The 18,045-nt window shown below is 38.4% G+C and overlaps 1 protein-coding gene across 1 annotated transcript; it reads left to right on the forward strand.

The window, feature by feature from the left end:
- The first annotated feature begins 2,351 nt into the window (after nt 1–2,351).
- On the forward strand, nt 2,352–8,759 carry LOC104228947 (probable polygalacturonase). The gene is made up of 5 exons (XM_009781503.2): nt 2,352–3,030; nt 6,680–6,800; nt 7,150–7,398; nt 7,677–7,830; nt 7,990–8,759. The coding sequence occupies exons 1-5, from the start codon at nt 2,590–2,592 to the stop codon at nt 8,513–8,515; spliced, it is 1,491 nt and encodes a 496-aa protein (XP_009779805.1). The 5' UTR covers nt 2,352–2,589; the 3' UTR covers nt 8,516–8,759.
- Nucleotides 8,760–18,045: the final 9,286 nt, after the last annotated feature.

Here is an 18,045-nt window from a genome sequence, read left to right on the forward strand (position 1 = left end):
ACTATTAATAGATGGACAGTTTCCTTGTAAGAACATTTCAAGTACATTTCAGCTTAAACAAAATAACTTAAATTCAATGAAAACACATGAAATTGAAACAAGCATGTGTTTGGTTGAAAATAACCAAACACATTACATTGCATTTATCCTCCAAACTGAAACACATCAAAAAAACCAAAAGAACCATTACATTGCTCTTGACAACAAAAATAACCAAACATCACTAGCTCCTAGCTATTAAAATCAGAATAAAGACAACCCACGAAATAACAACAAAAAGCTTCATCCTTCGTAATTTATCCTCCATCATAGACACTGCCACTAAACTGGTTAATTTAATGCCCTCAATTTCTGCCACAATATTCTTTATTTTCACCTTTTCTTGACAAACAACATCCTCTAAGTCAGCCACCATCTTTCTCAAATAATTCCTTTCTACTTCTACACATTTCAATGAGTTATCTAAGTTGTTTATCACTATTGTCACATGTGGTGGCATATTTTGGTCGCGCCATTCCAAAAACCACATGACAATTCTTCATCAAAACGAGGGCATTTGTAGAATCTACGTCTAGCATTTGTAGGAGTTTTAGCCACAAAATAATTGGCAATCAACTCGCAACCACATCGACGAGACAAATCAGAAGCAATTGAATTCTCAGACATGGTGGGCTTGTATTTTCCAAAAAATAATAGCTTTTATAGGCAAAAGCAAGTTTAGAAGAGGAATGGAACAAAACAATTACGACCTGGAAGGAGGAATCAATTTTGAGGAGGAAGAGAAATGGGATTTGCCCTAATTTGATGAAGAAATGGGGTTAAAATGAAAATGGTAGGTGAATAATATTTGTTTTACTATAGATTGTACCGAAAAATGGGGCGGGTGGATATTTGGGACGGGTTGTAAGTGACCTGGGGCCATATAGCCACGCAGCGCAATGAAATCTTGACAACGCATTAAATAGGGGGACCACAAATGGCTCCGTTAGTTGCGGGGGTAATATCAAGCCCAAAGATAACGTTGAATGTATTTTTGGATAAATAGGTGGATGGAGCTCGATACTTAACCATGTGTGATACTACGAGATATTTTAGCCCTTTTCCGATGTTACATGTAATTGTGTAAAGTTTTTTGAATATTCATCATTGGCCAATAATTAGCTGTACTTGGTAGATATATTTGAATTTAATATTTGATGAAAACTAATCCATGGCATTAGATTGATGATGTTCATTTACTATATGTTAATTCGGTTGTTACTTGGTAGGCATCTTTGAGTTTAATTATTAAAATTTGACGAGATTTTATGTCGTTAGAAAGATGATGTCCCCTTAAGTACTTTCACATGCTAGACTGACAAATACATATGAGAATTTACTCCATAAGAAAAAGAATAATGAAGTTGTCATTATAATAATAGCAATAAAGAAACATAAAGATTTACTACAATAGACATAATTAATGAGTTTAACCTCTATAAACACTAATCCTTCCGTTCACTTTTACTTATATTTTCATTTTTATTTGTTCATTTTAGCAAATTAAAAGAAAGCCAATCTTTTTTTCTTGTTTTATCATTATCATTAACTACTCATTCCTCAAATTATTTTCAAGAATTTTTGTAATGCTATAATTATGGTATAATTATTACGAGTAAAACTATAAATATATAATTTATTTATTTTTCTTAAAAGAAATACAAAGTCAAAAGCAGACAACCGAAAATGAACAGAGGAGATATTATGACTTAAAAAATAACTATATATAATTGTTTATAACAAGTAAGCTTTGTTATTCTCATCATAAGTGACATTAGTAATCTAAAGATGAGGTATAGATAATGCTCCCTTCGGTCCATATTAGTTGTCCATGTTACTAAATATATTTGATCAAAATAATTCTCATTTTAAAAAAATCAAAGTATAATTAATTACCATTTTTTTTTCTTATTTTGCACTTACTATTAAATGTTCTTGAAAGTCAAAACATTAAGGGCTCGTTGGTATGAGCGACAAGGAATATTAATCCGGGGATTAAATTTGAGATGAATTTATTTCATATTTGATTAGGATAAAATAGCAGTATAACTAATCCCGAAATTAATTATCGCGGAATTGTAATTTTTTTTAAATAACTAATTTGAGAATAATTAATCTGAAGATAATTATTTCGGGATAACTTATTTTCGACCAAACCACCCCGACTAGTAACTACATAGCAATTAGCATAAAAAGATAAAAGTGAAGGCTGAAGAGCATTAAGTAGTAGTTAATGATACGGGATTATAGCTTAAAACTTAATATTAGGGCAAAGTGGCAGCAGATAAGGCAAGCAGCACCAAAACGAACATGACACCAACGATAAAATAAATTACTAAAGGCTTCTTCAAAAACATTGTTCTTCCTTTGAATCCACTTCATCACACCCCTTCACCATCTACCTAACCATCTCACTGATTCTGACCACTACACTTCACCTTCCAAAATCTTCCCCTTTTTGGTTTCAATATTTCAGGTTGCATTATTGTTTTTGGTACTATATTTTCATGCACACAACATTACTCCCATTTCCAACTTAAACATTCAATAATGGTGGAGACTCTAACGCTAACGCCGTCGTCTTCATGGCGGTGGACTCAATTCCACCACCAACGTCGATGGATCCCTCCACTATTCTCCAACCAAAAAACCCTTTTCACCGCTCTTTGGATCGCCTTTATATTTTCTGTTTTATATTGGCAAAGGGATGTTACTACCGGGCTCTTGTTTTTCCGGCGGGATTTCTCGGTAAGGCAGATGCCTAAGCTCCGTCCAATGGCGTTTAACTTAACGGACTTTGGTGGAGTTGGTGACGGCGTTACATTCAATACGGCAGCGTTTGAGAGGGCAGTCTTGGCTATTTCCAAACTTGGTAAGAAAGGTGGTGGGCAGCTTAATGTGCCACCTGGCTATTGGTTAACGGCGCCGTTTAATTTAACCAGTCATATGACTCTGTTCCTTGCTGAAGGTGCTGTTATATTGGGTATTGATGTAAGTATTTTTCTTGATCTGTTAATGTTTAAAAGTTTGAACTTTGCATACTGAACTGTAAAAGTTAGCTTTTTTATTTACTTTTTCTTGTATCATTACTTCACTCTCATTTGGCTGCTGATTGTTTATAATTTCCTCTCTGAAGTTTTGCTTATAGTGATAAACTAGCTTGCTACACATGATTTGTATTATGGGGTTGTTGAGAACTGAGAGATGACATTGTATAACTGTGTATGATATATATAGTGGATGTGTATTGTTGTCTGTTATTTAAGTGGAGAAGGGTAGAGGGGCGGGCCCATCATCCATCAAGTTCCAAACCGTGGCCCATTGGTGCTCTGTGATTTCTCGGTTGACAAAAGATAGTAAGGATTAGTGCAGTTTTTTGTCTTGAGGTGTAGATGGAAAATTAGGATAAAGCTATTCTTAGTGGATTTGTGCGCGCACTCTTTCTCTAATGACATCAACCAAACACATGTAAAACATTAGTTTCTGATTACATTGAATTAGAACACTTATGATGCTTGATATGAACTCTAAGTTTCTAATTGTGGGTGTGCCAGCTGGCCCTTGGTGATTTCATAGTTATCAAAAAAGTTTCTAATTGTGGTATGCATTCCACCTCCATTGCTATGTACATCCTATGTTTGTATTTACATTCTTCACCTTTTGATTCTATTCTGTTTCCAATCCATTTTAAGTCCTTGGTGCAGTTGGTAGGTAACTATTACAATCACAAACTCATGTTTCTTTGTCTCTAGCTAAAACTACTAGCGGAAGAACAAAGGAAGATAACACACATGAGATGTTGTTGAAGCTTAAGACGGGTTAAAGGATAAACTCTAGATTGGGGCTAATTTCAGCAAATCTGAAATTTAATGATCAAAACCAATCAAGTACTTACCAACACATTTTCAACTTCTCTTTCTGTTTGAGTCAGAGTTGGACTAACTTAATAGAAAGGACGCAGTATGTTGTGAAACATATCATAATTACTAGACATTTGTAGCATGAAGAATAGGAGAAGGACTAATAGAATAGGACGGATGAAATATAATCCCATCTCTACTGGAGATATATAGCATTGAAAACTTCTGAATAGTGTGCCTCATTTGTGAACATTAATTCCTTTTCCATGGCGCATCAACATGGACCTTTGGACCTCTGCTTTAGCTGTTGCATTACTTCATCTCTTTAATAATCTCTAATTCACTGAATTGTTGGTTGTTTCTCCTCATTCTTGCTCTTCATTGTGGCAATGCCTATGTGTACATAGTTTTTGATCTTGCTTCGATTTATGACTCCATGATCTTGCTATCAATCTAAGCTTTTGTTAACTACTTGTGACTGTTATCCAAAATAAGTGGATTAAGTGATCTAGGAATCAAGTTTAGTTGCAGCTTTTGCCTGCATTGACTGTGTATTTTGACTCATGGGTGGTGTATGATGTTGTCTTTACTTTTCCAAGTCCAAATTAAAATGATTTCATAACATCAAATTTCTAGTTGATGCATGTGTGCGTCGCCTCTATTCATTCCCCCCCCCCTCCCTTTTCCAGTTATTGGTGCTGGAAATTTCCAAATTCTATTGTTAAGGAGGGGAGGGTTCTGTAGGAGGTTTAATTTTTGAACTAACTGGAAATTGTAGTTGGTGATCAGTGATGCTTTTCATATCAATATATCATCGAGGTAAGTCATGCATCAGGTTGTTAGGCAGACAGTTTCTCAAGTATCTGGTCTTAGGCTTGACATTATGTGTCAATGTTATGGTAAAAAAAAAAAAGGGCAGCCCGGTGCACAAAGCATCCCGCATTAATGCATGGTTCGGGGAGGGCTGCACTCCAAAGGGGTGTGATATAGGCAGCGTACCCTGATGTAGTAGAATGTACTTTTTCCAACTAAGCTCACTTGAGTCAAGTTCCCTGATCGCTTTAACAGTTTATTTTTGTCTTGTTCTCGTTCTATTTTTGTTTTTTGGTGAGTGTTTGGATTTTGGGATTATCGTGAGAGTATTTTTCTCCATTTTAGTTGTTCTATTTCTATTTTTTGTTTCAAAAAACAAAACACAAATATATGTTTGAAAAAAACAAAACAGAAATAACTGTGCAAGACTCCAAAACATCTTTAAGATAAACTGGCCTTAGCCCCTGCAAAATGTTTTTCCTGCCTCATTGACTTTCCTTTAAGTTTGTCTATCTAGACCTTGATTACTATCAGTACACTGGAGATCCTAAGATACATCTATTTAACGAGGGAAATATAGCATCAGTCTAAAAAGGCAGGCAGCTATTTGCCTTTTTAGTGCCATGGCTAATGCCTTTGGGTAAGGCCACACTGTTTATGTCAACTTAAGGTAAATAAGTAATTGGCTTTGGAGGCCTTAGCATTTTGATTGGAAATGCTGGTGATAATTTACCCACCTACATTATCGACTGTAGAGTAACCAGGGCAGCTGCTTGAAGGGCTTGCATTTGTATATCAAGCATATCCAATTATGGCTCGCTGCTTAGAGCCAATGTGATTTTAAGAAACAATAAGCAGTTGGCAAATAGCGAAACCACAGACTGCCTTGGGAAAAGTTCTCCTCTCCCATCTGTAGAATGGTCGTACTATCTAAAGTTCTTGGAAATATCATTTGCTTGAGGCCTTCTACACTCATTACCTACTTCTCGCAAAATACTTTTAATTTTGAACTTCTAACATTTGAAGCTCTTTGCATCTTTGGCTATTATATTGAAACCTCAATTGTTCCATTACACAATGTGAACCTCCAGAACATGATTTCCATAATGTTCTTTTTGACTAGTTACAACGAAAGGGTGGTTTACATCTTTCCTAAAATTTTAGGTGTCCTGCAATTTGTCAGGAATCAGAACCTTGGTTCGCGTCTCCTGTAGTTGTGAAAAGCTTCAGCACCTGCTAAATTGTGTAGTTTATACACAGCTCCACTTTTTCGTAGGTTGACCTGGATAAATTCATGCAATCACGAGAATTTCCTGAAACTGATTGCGCATAAAACCATTTCAGGGAACTATGAATACACGGTTATGGGATGAGTTTGTGGATTCTGTACCCTTAGTTTGTTCTAGGAAAACTGAATGAGGTACTTGCAACCTGAGGAGATGGATCATATTATTCTTCAACACTGTTGTATACATACTAACCAAGAGATGTGTTAGAAACACATTAGTTTCGCCCACTATTTAACTTAATCCTATCTATTTATTGGTGCAATCTTAACAATATTCTGTAGGGAGAATTACATGTTAAAAAAGGTGCTGAGCCTGCTTAGTTCAGTGTAGACTGCTGGCTTTCGTTTCCTCTATGGAAAGACATACCTATGCTCTATCCCAAATTACATGTCCAGCTTTTATTTTGTCGATACCAGGACAATGCCCACTTTCTTGGAAAGTATAAGAATTTTCTCATATTAATGACTATGCAAAGTTAACGAAAGGGATTCAAGTCCTAATGGATGAATTGCAAGTTTTGTCTACATGGTGGCATTTTCTGTTCTTTTACAATTACTTCCATTTATTAGTTGAGTAAAATAGCCTGATACCTTTTTATATATATAATTTTATTTTATTTTTCAATGGCTGAACTTATGATATTTCTGTATTTCTCTTTGTATATATGTTGCTTAACAGGATGAGAAGTACTGGCCTCTCATGCCTCCCTTGCCTTCGTATGGATATGGGCGAGAGCATATTGGACCACGCTATGGGAGTTTAATCCATGGCCAAAATCTCAGAGATGTTGTAATCACAGGTTTGCGACTTGTTTCTGAATGTTTGTAACTATCATTCTGACCCTGTAACTTCACCCGAAACTGCCACCTTGCAACACGAAGTTCCTATAGTTTCAAGTTGTTGAACATAGTGATGTATTTTTATTTTAATAAATATTAATTACCCTGTCATCATTATTATTGCTAGTGACTAAGTCCACTGCTGAGTATTGGAATGAAACGTGTTCCAGCAGTGAAATAAGATATGATGATACATGTACCTTACTGCTTTGCACGTATCGATTTTGAAGAGTTAACTATTTTTAAATGTTTGCAGAAGTATGAAGCGAACCAAATCAATCTGATTATGTGTATGTTTTCTGGTAACAGGGCATAATGGTACCATTAATGGGCAGGGTCAAACATGGTGGAAGAAGTACAAGCAAAGGCTTCTTAACAACACCAGAGGGCCGCTTGTCCAGATTATGTGGTCTAGTGACATAGTGATCTCTAATATAACATTACGCGATTCTCCATTTTGGACGCTCCATCCATACGACTGCAAGAATGTAACAATCAAGAATGTCACAATTCTGGCACCCATCTTTCATGCTCCAAATACTGATGGCATAGATCCAGGTGAATAGAAAACCTTGAGCTAGTAACCATTTTTATAACTGAGGATTAGGATCAGTCAGCGTTATATGTGGGGTCAGCTGTGAATAATTATATTTAGACTAGATCTTATTGATTTCTTGCAGAACTTTCTGATTAGTTTGTCAAATAAATAATAAGCAAGCTAAAATATCTGAAGCTAATTTTGTTTAACCTAATTTTTCCATATGCACTTCTTTATTGTTTACTTATTCCCCTCTTTCTCAGTATCAGCTCTTGATGTTTTAGTATGGTGTGAACAGATTCATGTGAAGATATGTTGATCGAGAACTGTTACATCAGTGTTGGTGATGATGGCATTGCAATAAAGAGTGGTTGGGATCAGTATGGAATTTCGTATGGACGGCCTTCAAAAAATATAGTCATCCGAAATCTTGTAGTTCGTTCAATGGTCAGGTAAGGTCTCCATATAGGCTTGTGCACTTCCATTCCTTTTCATGGCACGGAGTTTTTGACAACAGTTGCACCTATGATATTTTGACATATATTAGAATCATAAGAGCAACACAATAATTTACATTACCTGGTACTCACTCTGGTTGAACAACTTGGCAGTGCGGGCATATCGATAGGAAGTGAGATGTCTGGTGGGGTATCAAATGTCATCGTGGAAAATGTCCATGTCTGGAACTCAAGGCGGGCTGTTCGCATCAAAACAGCAGCTGGTAGAGGAGGATACGTACGACACATAGCATACAGGAATTTAACTTTTGAAAATGTTAGGGTGGGAATTGTCATCAAAACAGATTACAATGAACATCCTGATGGGGAGTTTGATCCCAAAGCTGTACCAGTACTAAAGGACATAAGCTACGAGTCAATACACGGTGAGGGAGTTCGTGTGCCTGTTCGTATCCATGGAAATTCAGAAATTCCAGTGAAAAATGTTACTTTCAGAGATATGTCGATTGGGATAACATACAAGAAGAAGCACATATTCCAGTGTGCTTATGTTCAAGGTCGTGTTATAGGTACTGTCTTCCCTGCCCCTTGTGAGAACCTTGACCTATACGACGAGCGAGGACATCTGATACGACGTTCTGATTCTCAGAATGCATCGGACGTAGATTACGACTTCTGAAACAGTTTCCGATAACCCCAGTTTCCAGGGCCAATTTTCCCAGTGGCCAACCTTTGTTTTCTATGTTCAATCAACTATTTCTTGCCTAGCTATTTTCTAGTTTTTCTTTTCCTATACCTGTAACTTTCCTTTTTCCCTTTCATTTTTGTACATAAAAAGAATGAATCCTTGTGTATCCAAAATTCCAACAGTCTTCAGTTGTATGTAATGTGGTAAACAGCTTGAAGTTTTTGCACTGTTTCAATTTTTTATGCCTTGGATTAGTTGCTTGGTATATAGGATGACAATGATTGAGTAAGCAGGGAGCAAATTGATTCTAAAATCAGTGGCAGAAGTAGGATTTTTATCAAAGGGATTCAAAAAGTAAAAAATAAACACGCGAAAAAGCTTTGGGGATTCAACATCTAATATTGTACATGGAAAAAAAAGTGATCTTATATACACAGTGCGATATTCGGGCGAATAGGGTTCGGCTGAACTTCATTCCGCCCACCTGGCTCCGCCCCTGCCTAAAATGCGTTTTCTCATGGATATGCATTTTATACAATAATGACTCTCGAGGCAACATTAGACTCTTTCTAATCTTATTCGAAATGACTCTTTCTAATTATTTTATACAATAATGACTCTCGAGGCACATTTAACCACTTAAATTAAAAGGGTTAAATTTGCTCTTTTACTATAAGAAAAGGATTAATTTCACCCTTTGTTATATTATTCGTATAAAATACTATCCCCCTTTCCCCGGTACTCAAATGATTCAAATATGTCCCTCTCCAGGATCGGGTATTATAAAGATAGAGAAAAAAGAACGGAATGACTGTCCCTTTGAGACCGGGTATGTAGTAAAATCATATTTAGCCAACGCCAATATTGGGACGAGGGCGGGCTATTATGCATTATAGCATCTTGAAGGGGCTATTCTATTGAGTTCAACTTTAGTAGAATCAGTTTCACAAAATGGTGTATATATAAACATCTATACACTATATTAAAAACACGAAGGCCCTTAGCGAAATGTCGTTCACCTTTTTTACCCCTTTAAAATAGAATTCACACTGGACAAAATAGTCACATAATTATTTCCTAATATTTAACACTTTGAATCAACTAAAACATTGTTCATTAGAATTTTCCTTATTTGATTTGTCACGTTAGAAGTCCTAATAATTAAGACACAAAAATCAAATAAGATTTACTTTCTATAAATTATTTACCTTTTAAATTAATGAGCTTTATTTTACCATAGTTCTGAATTGAGAATATTGCTTCTCTATAAGTATTTGTTCATTTTTTTTATTTGATATTAAATATCTTTCCCAATAACAACAAAAAATATTTAAAAAGTACAAAAGTATAGAAAGCAAGTTTCTTTTCTTATAAGAACAACGACGAAAATATTGTATAATTTTTGTCTTCTTACCAATTTTGCCTCTTTATTTCCCTTTCAAACGAAATAATTGATATTATTAAAATTTTAATGGGTAAGTTTTCATTTAACAACTAAATATATCTATTTTATCTGGTTTAAATGATAAAATTTCAGTCTAAACATTGACAAATTTATCTGAAAAAGAAGAAATATACAGTTAAAATAAATAGTCGGTGCATCTATTTTATCTGGTTTAAATGATAAAATTTCAGTCTAAAGGTTGACAAATTTATCTGAAAAAGAAGAAATATACAGTTAAAATAAATAGTCGGTGCATCTAAAAGATATATAAAAAGAAACATTACGTAGTTTGTATTGCATATTTTGCTTAAAACTTTTCCTTTGACAAAAAATAATGGAGCTTTAAGCAAGTATATTTACATATTTTTTTCTCCCCAAAAAATACAGAGTTGAAATAAATAGTTATTGCATGTAAAGGAAAAATAAAAATAAAGTATACAATTACAACTTCATTATTTTGGTTGTACATATTTTATTAGGCAAAAAAATAATGGAGCTCCAACCAACTTCTTTTTACTAATTTGACTCGAAAATAAAAATATACAATTAAAATAAATAGTCATTTGTCTCAGAAAAAATAACAAGAAATACACTGTTGGTACTCTATTATTTTGGATAGAACTTTTTTTATTTGGCTCAAATGATAGAGTTTCAGTTAAGATTTATTACAAATTTGACCCCAAAAAAGAAATACACAGTTGAATCATAGCCATTGTTTCCAAATAAAAAAAATAAAAAATGTAAAATTAAATGGGGATATGATATGCATTATATATTAAGAAGAAGCAAGAAGAAATACATAATTCATGCAAATAAATATTGTATATGACTATGTGATAATTGACGAAAAATACCATATTTGAAAATTATTTTTTCCGCTCTCACACGCCTAAGTGAGAGTGTCAATGCGTTTTGTTATGTCATCGACCATGGAATATCAACTATCAAATAATAAAGTTCGGGTGAGTAACTAAGACTACAAACAAGTTAGGTGTATAACTAATAGAATGTGCCAAAATTAAAATTTTCTTAACATAAACTCCATGTTTTGCTCATAATTAATATATTCTTTCAGAATCTATTAATTAACATTAAGAAATTCCATGACAATCTTAGGCTCTCAGGGTCGTTTCGTACACTGGATAAGATGAAATAAAGTGTGTACTAAATTTATACTATATTTGGTTGGTGGTATAAATTTATTAACATAATATTAACTTTGTCCCACACTTAATTCCGGATATCCCATCAAACCTCGTATTGTTTTATCCCATCTCTCATCTGGGATAAATAAGTCCAGGGATTATAATCTCATGACTATAATACCGGTGTGATGACCCAAAAGCTCATCACTTGTATTGCAATAAAATTCTACGTTCCGAGGCCTTAAAAACCTCCCTTAGCACCACCTCAATTTGCATGCACAGTCCGGGCGCGTAGCCGAAAAGCTTAAATGTGAAAAATGATAAGTTTTGACTGTAAAATGAATTAAATTTGACTTCGGTCAACATATTGGGTAAACGGACTCGGACCCGTAATTTGACGGTCCCGGAGGGTCCGTAGGAAAATATGGGACTTGGGCGTATGCTCGAAATCAAATTCCTATACATGATGGTATCAGGCCCGTATTTTGGTTCCGGCGCCCGATACAGGTCTTATATATGATTTAAGATATTTTTGTGGAATTTGGTAAAAACACGGATGTCATATGACATGATTCGGACTTAAATCGCAAAGTTGATGTTTAAAGAAGTTTTGAGAAAATTTCATTGATCTCGAGATTTAATTTGATGTTCATTATGTTATTTTGACGATTTGATTGCACGAATAAGTCTGTAGGATGTTTTTGAGGTTTAGTGTGCACTTGGTTTAGAGTTCCGAGGGCTCGGGTAAGTTTTAGATAGGTTCCGGGATGTTTTAGGCTTAAAACCAGAAGTTGCAGGCTCTGAACCCGCCAGTAAGGTCCGCGATTGGCCTTGTGCGGTGCGCGGTGTAGGGCTGTGTGGTCGCAGTCGACTTTGCGCGGTCCGCACAGGGCACTGGACCGCAGTACCCTCAGGAAGGCCTGTGTAATCGTAGTTCATTTTGTGCGGCCCGCACAGGGGGTCTGAGATGGGTATAAATAGACGGGATTTTCAGTCATTGTGCATTTTTCAAAACCCAAAAACATAAGAGGCGATTTTTCAAACAACCTTTCTTCTCCAAATCAATTGTAAGTCGTTTTTAACTAGTTTTCTTCAATCATTAACATCTTTTAACATGATTTCAACTTGAAATCAATAATTTTCATGGGGAAATTGGGTGTTTTGGGTAGAAACTAGGTTTTTAAAAAATTAGGGATTTGGACCTCGATTTGATGTCCGATTTCAAAACAAATTATATATTTGAGTTCGTGGGGGAATGGGTAAAATGGATAATCGGGTTTTGGTTCGAACCGCGGGTTTTGACAACGTGGGCCTGGGGGCAATTTTGACTTTTTGGGTAAAACTTTGGAAAACTCATTTTCATGCATTCAAATTGATTCATTTAGAGTTTATTGATGTAATTAAGTAACTTGTGGCTAGATACGTGTGAATTGGTGGCGGAATCAAGGGGTAAAGCTATAATTGAAACTTGAGTTGTATTCGAGGCATCGAGCTAAGTGTTTGGTATAACCTTAGCTTGAGGGTGTGTCCTATTTGCTACATGTCAATTGTGGAGTACGACGTATAGACATAGTGACGAGTATCTATACATTAGTGTCAAGCATGCCCGTGAGTCTTGTATTATAATTGTTATGACTTCGTTGTGGTTTATTGCACTTCATATGTTATTATCACCATTGTTCCCTTGCTGGGATGTTTATTTGATATTAAAGATCCCTTGCTGGGATGTTTGTTTTGATAGTATTATTCCCTTGCCGGGATGTTGTTGAAATATCATTGTTCCCTTGCCGGGAAGTTGTTATATTGCTTTTGTTCCCTTGCCGGAATTCCTTGTGATTATTATTGGCTTGTAACTGGGAGCGGGTGGTACGCCTACCACAAGATAAAATGAAATGGGAGCGGGTGGTACGCCTACCATAGGATAAAATGAAATGGGAGCGGGTGGTACGCTTACCACAAGATATGATGAAATGGGAGCGGGTGGTACGCCTACCAAGATATGATGAAATGGGAGCGGGTGGTACGTCTACCACAAAATATAATGAAATGGGAGTGGGTGGTACGCCTTCCACGAGATAAAATGAAATGGGAGCGGGTGACACGCCTGCCACGAGATACAGGAATCGGGATCGGGTTGCACGCCTGCAACAAGATGTGAAAAGAAAATGAAATCTGCCTTTGTTTTTCCTCATTCTTGTTAGTGGTTGATTTTGATTCCTTTATACTTCCCTTGATATTCTGTTTTACCTATTATTCCCCGAAGCATGTTTCCCCCTCCTATCATTATTCGTTTATTTATGTATTTCTTTTTCTCTGTATATATATAATTGCACAGGTTTATTTGGAGTCTGGTCCTAGCCTCGTCACTACCTTGCCGGGGTTAGGCCAGGCACTTACTAGCACATGGGGTTGGTTGTGTTGATACTACACTCTACACTTATGTGCAGATACCGGAGCAACACTGGGTCAGCAACAGTAGCTTGGGAGCCAATCTTCAGCTCACCGAGATTCCGAGGTAGTCTTGTAGGCGTTCACAGGCCCGACGTCTCTTCTATCAGTTATTTTGTTCTGTTATCATTGTATCCGAGACAGACAATGTTCCTTCTTTCAAACGTTTGTATGTAGTAATCATAGATAGTCTGTGAATGTTGTGACACCAGTTTCTAGGTAGAGGCATATGTTGATTTCCATATTATTTTGGTTTATTTTGTTTACGTCTTCCGCTTAATCTCATATTCCTCTATTATTTAAATGTTTATCACATGTTAAAGCAAGTTATTAAAAGGATTAAAACAAAGAAGTAAAGAATTTTCTAAATTTTGTGGCTTGCCTAACTTCTATGAGTAGGCGCCATCACGACTCTCGAGGGTGGGAAATCTGGGTCGTGACAAGTTGGTATCACAGCTCTAGGTTACATAGGTCTCACAATTCACGGACAAGCTCAGTAGAGTCTGAGGGATCGGTACAGAGACGTCTGTATTTATCCCCTAGAGGCTACAGAGTTAGGAAATCTTCACATTCGTTCCTTCTTGTCGTGCGTTTTGTTCTCAATGCTAATTGAATTTCTACTCTGTTCTTTCGCAGATGGAGAGAACACGCACTTCCTCATCCACCGCTCCGTAGCCCGAGCAACTAGCAGTAGCTTCCACGAGGGGCAGAGGGCGAGACCGTGCTAGAGGCCGAGGTAGGGGCAGAGCTCTTCCCCGAGCAGCAACACCAATGACGGAGCCTCAGGTTGATTTTGATGAGGAGGTTTTGGCCCCAACAGTTCCGGTGGGCCCAGCTCAGGTCCCAGAGGGGTTTATTGCTACCCCAATTCTTCAGGATGCTCTGGTCCAATTAGTGGGCCTCATGAAAAGTGTCACCTGGGCAGGCTTGCTTCCTGTAGTACCAGCCGTCTCTTAGGCTAGAGGAGGGGCCCAGACTCCTGCTACTCGCACTCCGGAGCAGGTAGCTCCCTAGATTCAGACTCTAGCGGTTCAGCCAGTTGGAGCGGTTCAGTCGGGTGTGGTAGCTCAGACCGGCGATGGAGCGGCTATGTATGTGATGCTTTGTGGAGGCTGGATAGGTTCACCAAGCTCTTCACTTCTACTTTCAGCGGTGCATCTGCTGAGGATTCCCAGGATTTCCTAGACATCTGCCACGAGGTTCTCAGGAACATGGGTATTGTTGAGACCAATGGGGTCGATTTTGCTACGTTTCGCTTGTCTAGATCTGCCAAGACTTGGTGGAGGGATTATTGCTTAGCTAGACCAGCCGGATCACTAGCCTTGACTTGGGAGCAGTTTACATAGCTATTTCTGGAGAAGTTTCTCCCCATTACTCAGAGAGAGGCCTATCGGAGGCAGTTTGAGCGCCTCCAGTAGGGTTCCATGACTGTTACCCAGTATGAGACCAGGTTCATCAACTTAGCTCGCCATGCTCTTATCATACTTCTTACCGAGAGAGAAAGGGTGAGAAGGTTTATTGATGGTCTTATTCAGCCGATTTGTCTTCAGATGGCTAGGAAAACTGGGAGTGAGATATCTTTCTAGGAGGCGGCCAATGTAGCCAGGAGAGTGGAGATGGTTCTGTCACAAGGAGGTGGTCATAGGTCGGATTAATTCAGGCACCGGGTGTCCTACAGGCCGCCCAGCCAGCTAGAGGTGGGGGTAGAGGTGCTAGAGGTGGAGGTAGAGGTGCTAGAGGTGGAGCTCAGGCCGCTAGAGGTGGAGTCCAGCCAGCTGTAGGCCATCCCAGAGATGTAGTTCAAGGTGGTGGGGCCCATCCCCGATGTTATGCTCTCTTAGCCAGGCTCGAGGCTGAGGTTTCAGATGCAGTTATTACAAGTACGGTTCTAGTTTGTGATAGAGATGCTTCTGTGTTATTTGATACAGGGTCTGCATACTCGTATGTGTCATCTTATTTTTGCACCGTATTTGATCATGCCTAGTGATTCATTGAGTGTTCCTGTTTATGTGTCTACACCGGTGGGTGATTCTATTGTGGTCTATCGAGTCCATCGTTCTTGTGTTGTGGTGATTAGGGGTCTTGAGACTCGCATAGATTTGTTGCTTTTAGACATGGTCAATTTCGATGTTATATTGGGGATGGACTGGTTATCACCTTACCACTATCTTGGACTGTCATGCCAAGACTGTGACCTTAGCTTTACCGGGTATGCCTCGTTTAGAGTGGAGATGGACTCCTGGTCATTCTACCCGCAGTGTTATCTTGTATATAAAGGCTCGACGTATGGTCGAGAAAGGGTGTTTGGCCTATTTAGCATATGTTCGCGATTCCAGTGCTGAGATTTCATCATTGATTTTGTGCCCGTCATTCGTGAGTTCCCTGAGGTATTCCCTTCAGACCTGCCGGGTATGCCACCCGATAGGGATATTGATTTCTGCATTGATTTGGCTCCGGGCACTCAGCCCATTTCTATCCCACCATATCGTATGGCCCCGCCTGAGTTGAAAGAGTTGAAGGAACAGTTGCAAGACTTGCTTGGGAAGGGTTTCATTAGACTTAGTGTTTCGCCTTGGGGGTGTGCCAGTGTTGTTTGTTAAGAAGAAGGATGGGTCGATGAGGATGTGTATTGATTACCGGTAGTTGAACGAGGTTACGATCAAGAATAAGTATCCATTGCTGAGGATTGATGATTTGTTTGATCAGCTTCAAGGTGCCAAGGTATTTTCAAAGATTGACTTGAGATCTGGCGACCATCAGTTGAGGATTAGGGAAACCAATGTCCCTAAGACAGTTTTCTGCACTCGGTACGGGCATTATGAGTTCTTGGTTATGTCATTCGGGTTGACAAATGCCCCAGCAGCTTTTATGGACTTGATTAACCGAGTGTTCAGGCCTTATTTGAATTCGTTCGTGATAGTTTTCATTGATGATATTTTGATATATTCCTGTAGCCGGGAGGAGCATGATCAACATTTTAGAGTGGTTCTTCAGACCTTGAGGGATAGTCAGTTATATGCTAAGTTCTCGAAGTGTGAGTTCTGCTTGAGTTCAGTTGCATTTCTGGGTCATATTGTATCAGCAGAGGGTATTCAGGTTGATCCGAAGAAGATTTAGGCAGTCAATAACTGGCCTAGACCAGCATCAGCTATAGAGATTCAGAGTTTCTTGGGATTGGCAGGCTACTATCGTCGATTCGTGGAGGGGTTTTCATCTATCGCAGCCCCGATGACCAGGTTGACCCATAAGGGTGCCCAATTCAGATAGTCGGACGAGTGTGAGGCGAGCTTTCGAAACCTGAAGACAGCTCTGACTACGGCATCAGTGTTGGTTTTGCCCACAGGTTTAGGGCCTTATATAGTTTATTGTGATGCATCTTGTGTTGGGATTGGTGTAGTGTTGATGCATGATGGCAAGGTCATTGCTTATGCTTCACGGCAGTTAAAGATTCATGAGAAGAACTATCTGGTTCATGATTTAGAGTTGGCAGCCATTGTTCACGCATTGAAGATTTGGAGGCATTATCTGTATGGCATGACATGTGAGATGTTCACGGATCACAAGAGTCTTCAGTATTTGTTCAAGCAAAAGGAGTTGAATTTGAGGCAGAGGAGGTGGTTGGAGTTGTTGAAGGATTATGATATCACTATCTTATATCACTCGGGAAAGGCCAATGTGGTGGCCGATGCCTTGAGTAGGAAATCTTCCAGTATAGGCAGTCTTGCTTATATATCGGTCGGTGAGAGACTGCTTGCATTGGATGTTCAGGCTTTGGCCAATCAGTTCGTGAGGTTGGATGTTTCTGAGCCCAGTCGGGTGTTAGCTTGCGCAGTTGCTCGTTCTTCTTTATTGGAGCATATCCGTGATCAACAGTATGATGATCCTCATTTGTGTGTTCTTAGAGACATGGTGCAACACGGAGGTGCCAAGCAGGTTACCTTAGGTGATGATGGAGTTTTGAGATTGCAGGGTCGAGTTTGTGTGCCTAATGTAGATGGGCTCCGAGAGTTGATTTTAGAGGAGTCCCAAAGCTCCCGGTACTCTATTCATCCGGGCGCCGCGAAGAAGTATCAGGATTTGCGGCGGCATTATTGGTGGTGTAGAATGAATAAGGATATTGTTGCATATGTGGCTCAATGTTTGAATTATCAGCAATTTAAGTACGAGCATCAGAGGCCTGGTGGTTTATTTTAGAGGATTGAGCTTCCCGAGTGGAAGTGGGAGCGGATCACTATGGATTTCATTGTTGGAATCCCGCATACTCAGAGGAAGTTGAACGTTGTATGGGTCATTGTTGATAGGCTGACAAAGTCAGGGCATTTCATTCCTGTGGCAGTCTCCTATTCATCCGAGAGGTTAGCTGAGATCTATATCCGGGAGATTGTTCGTCTTCACGGTGTGCCTGTGTCTATCATTTCGGACTAAGGTATACAGTTTACCTCGCGTTATTGGAGAGCAGTTTAGCGAGAGTTGGGCACACAAGT

The sequence above is a fragment of the Nicotiana sylvestris genome, chromosome 7, assembly GCF_000393655.2.
Source record: "Nicotiana sylvestris chromosome 7, ASM39365v2, whole genome shotgun sequence".
NCBI classification, from domain to species: domain Eukaryota; kingdom Viridiplantae; phylum Streptophyta; class Magnoliopsida; order Solanales; family Solanaceae; genus Nicotiana; species Nicotiana sylvestris.

Bases quoted from the DNA above. Each gene is read 5' to 3' on its own strand.
- LOC104228947 (XM_009781503.2), top strand. From the start codon at position 2,590: ATGGTGGAGACTCTAACGCTAACGCCGTCGTCTTCATGGCGGTGGACT. The intron at 3,031-6,679 runs GTAAGTATTTTT...GTTGCTTAACAG, and splicing joins CTGTTATATTGGGTATTGAT to GATGAGAAGTACTGGCCTCT. The intron at 7,831-7,989 runs GTAAGGTCTCCA...ACAACTTGGCAG, and splicing joins GTAGTTCGTTCAATGGTCAG to TGCGGGCATATCGATAGGAA.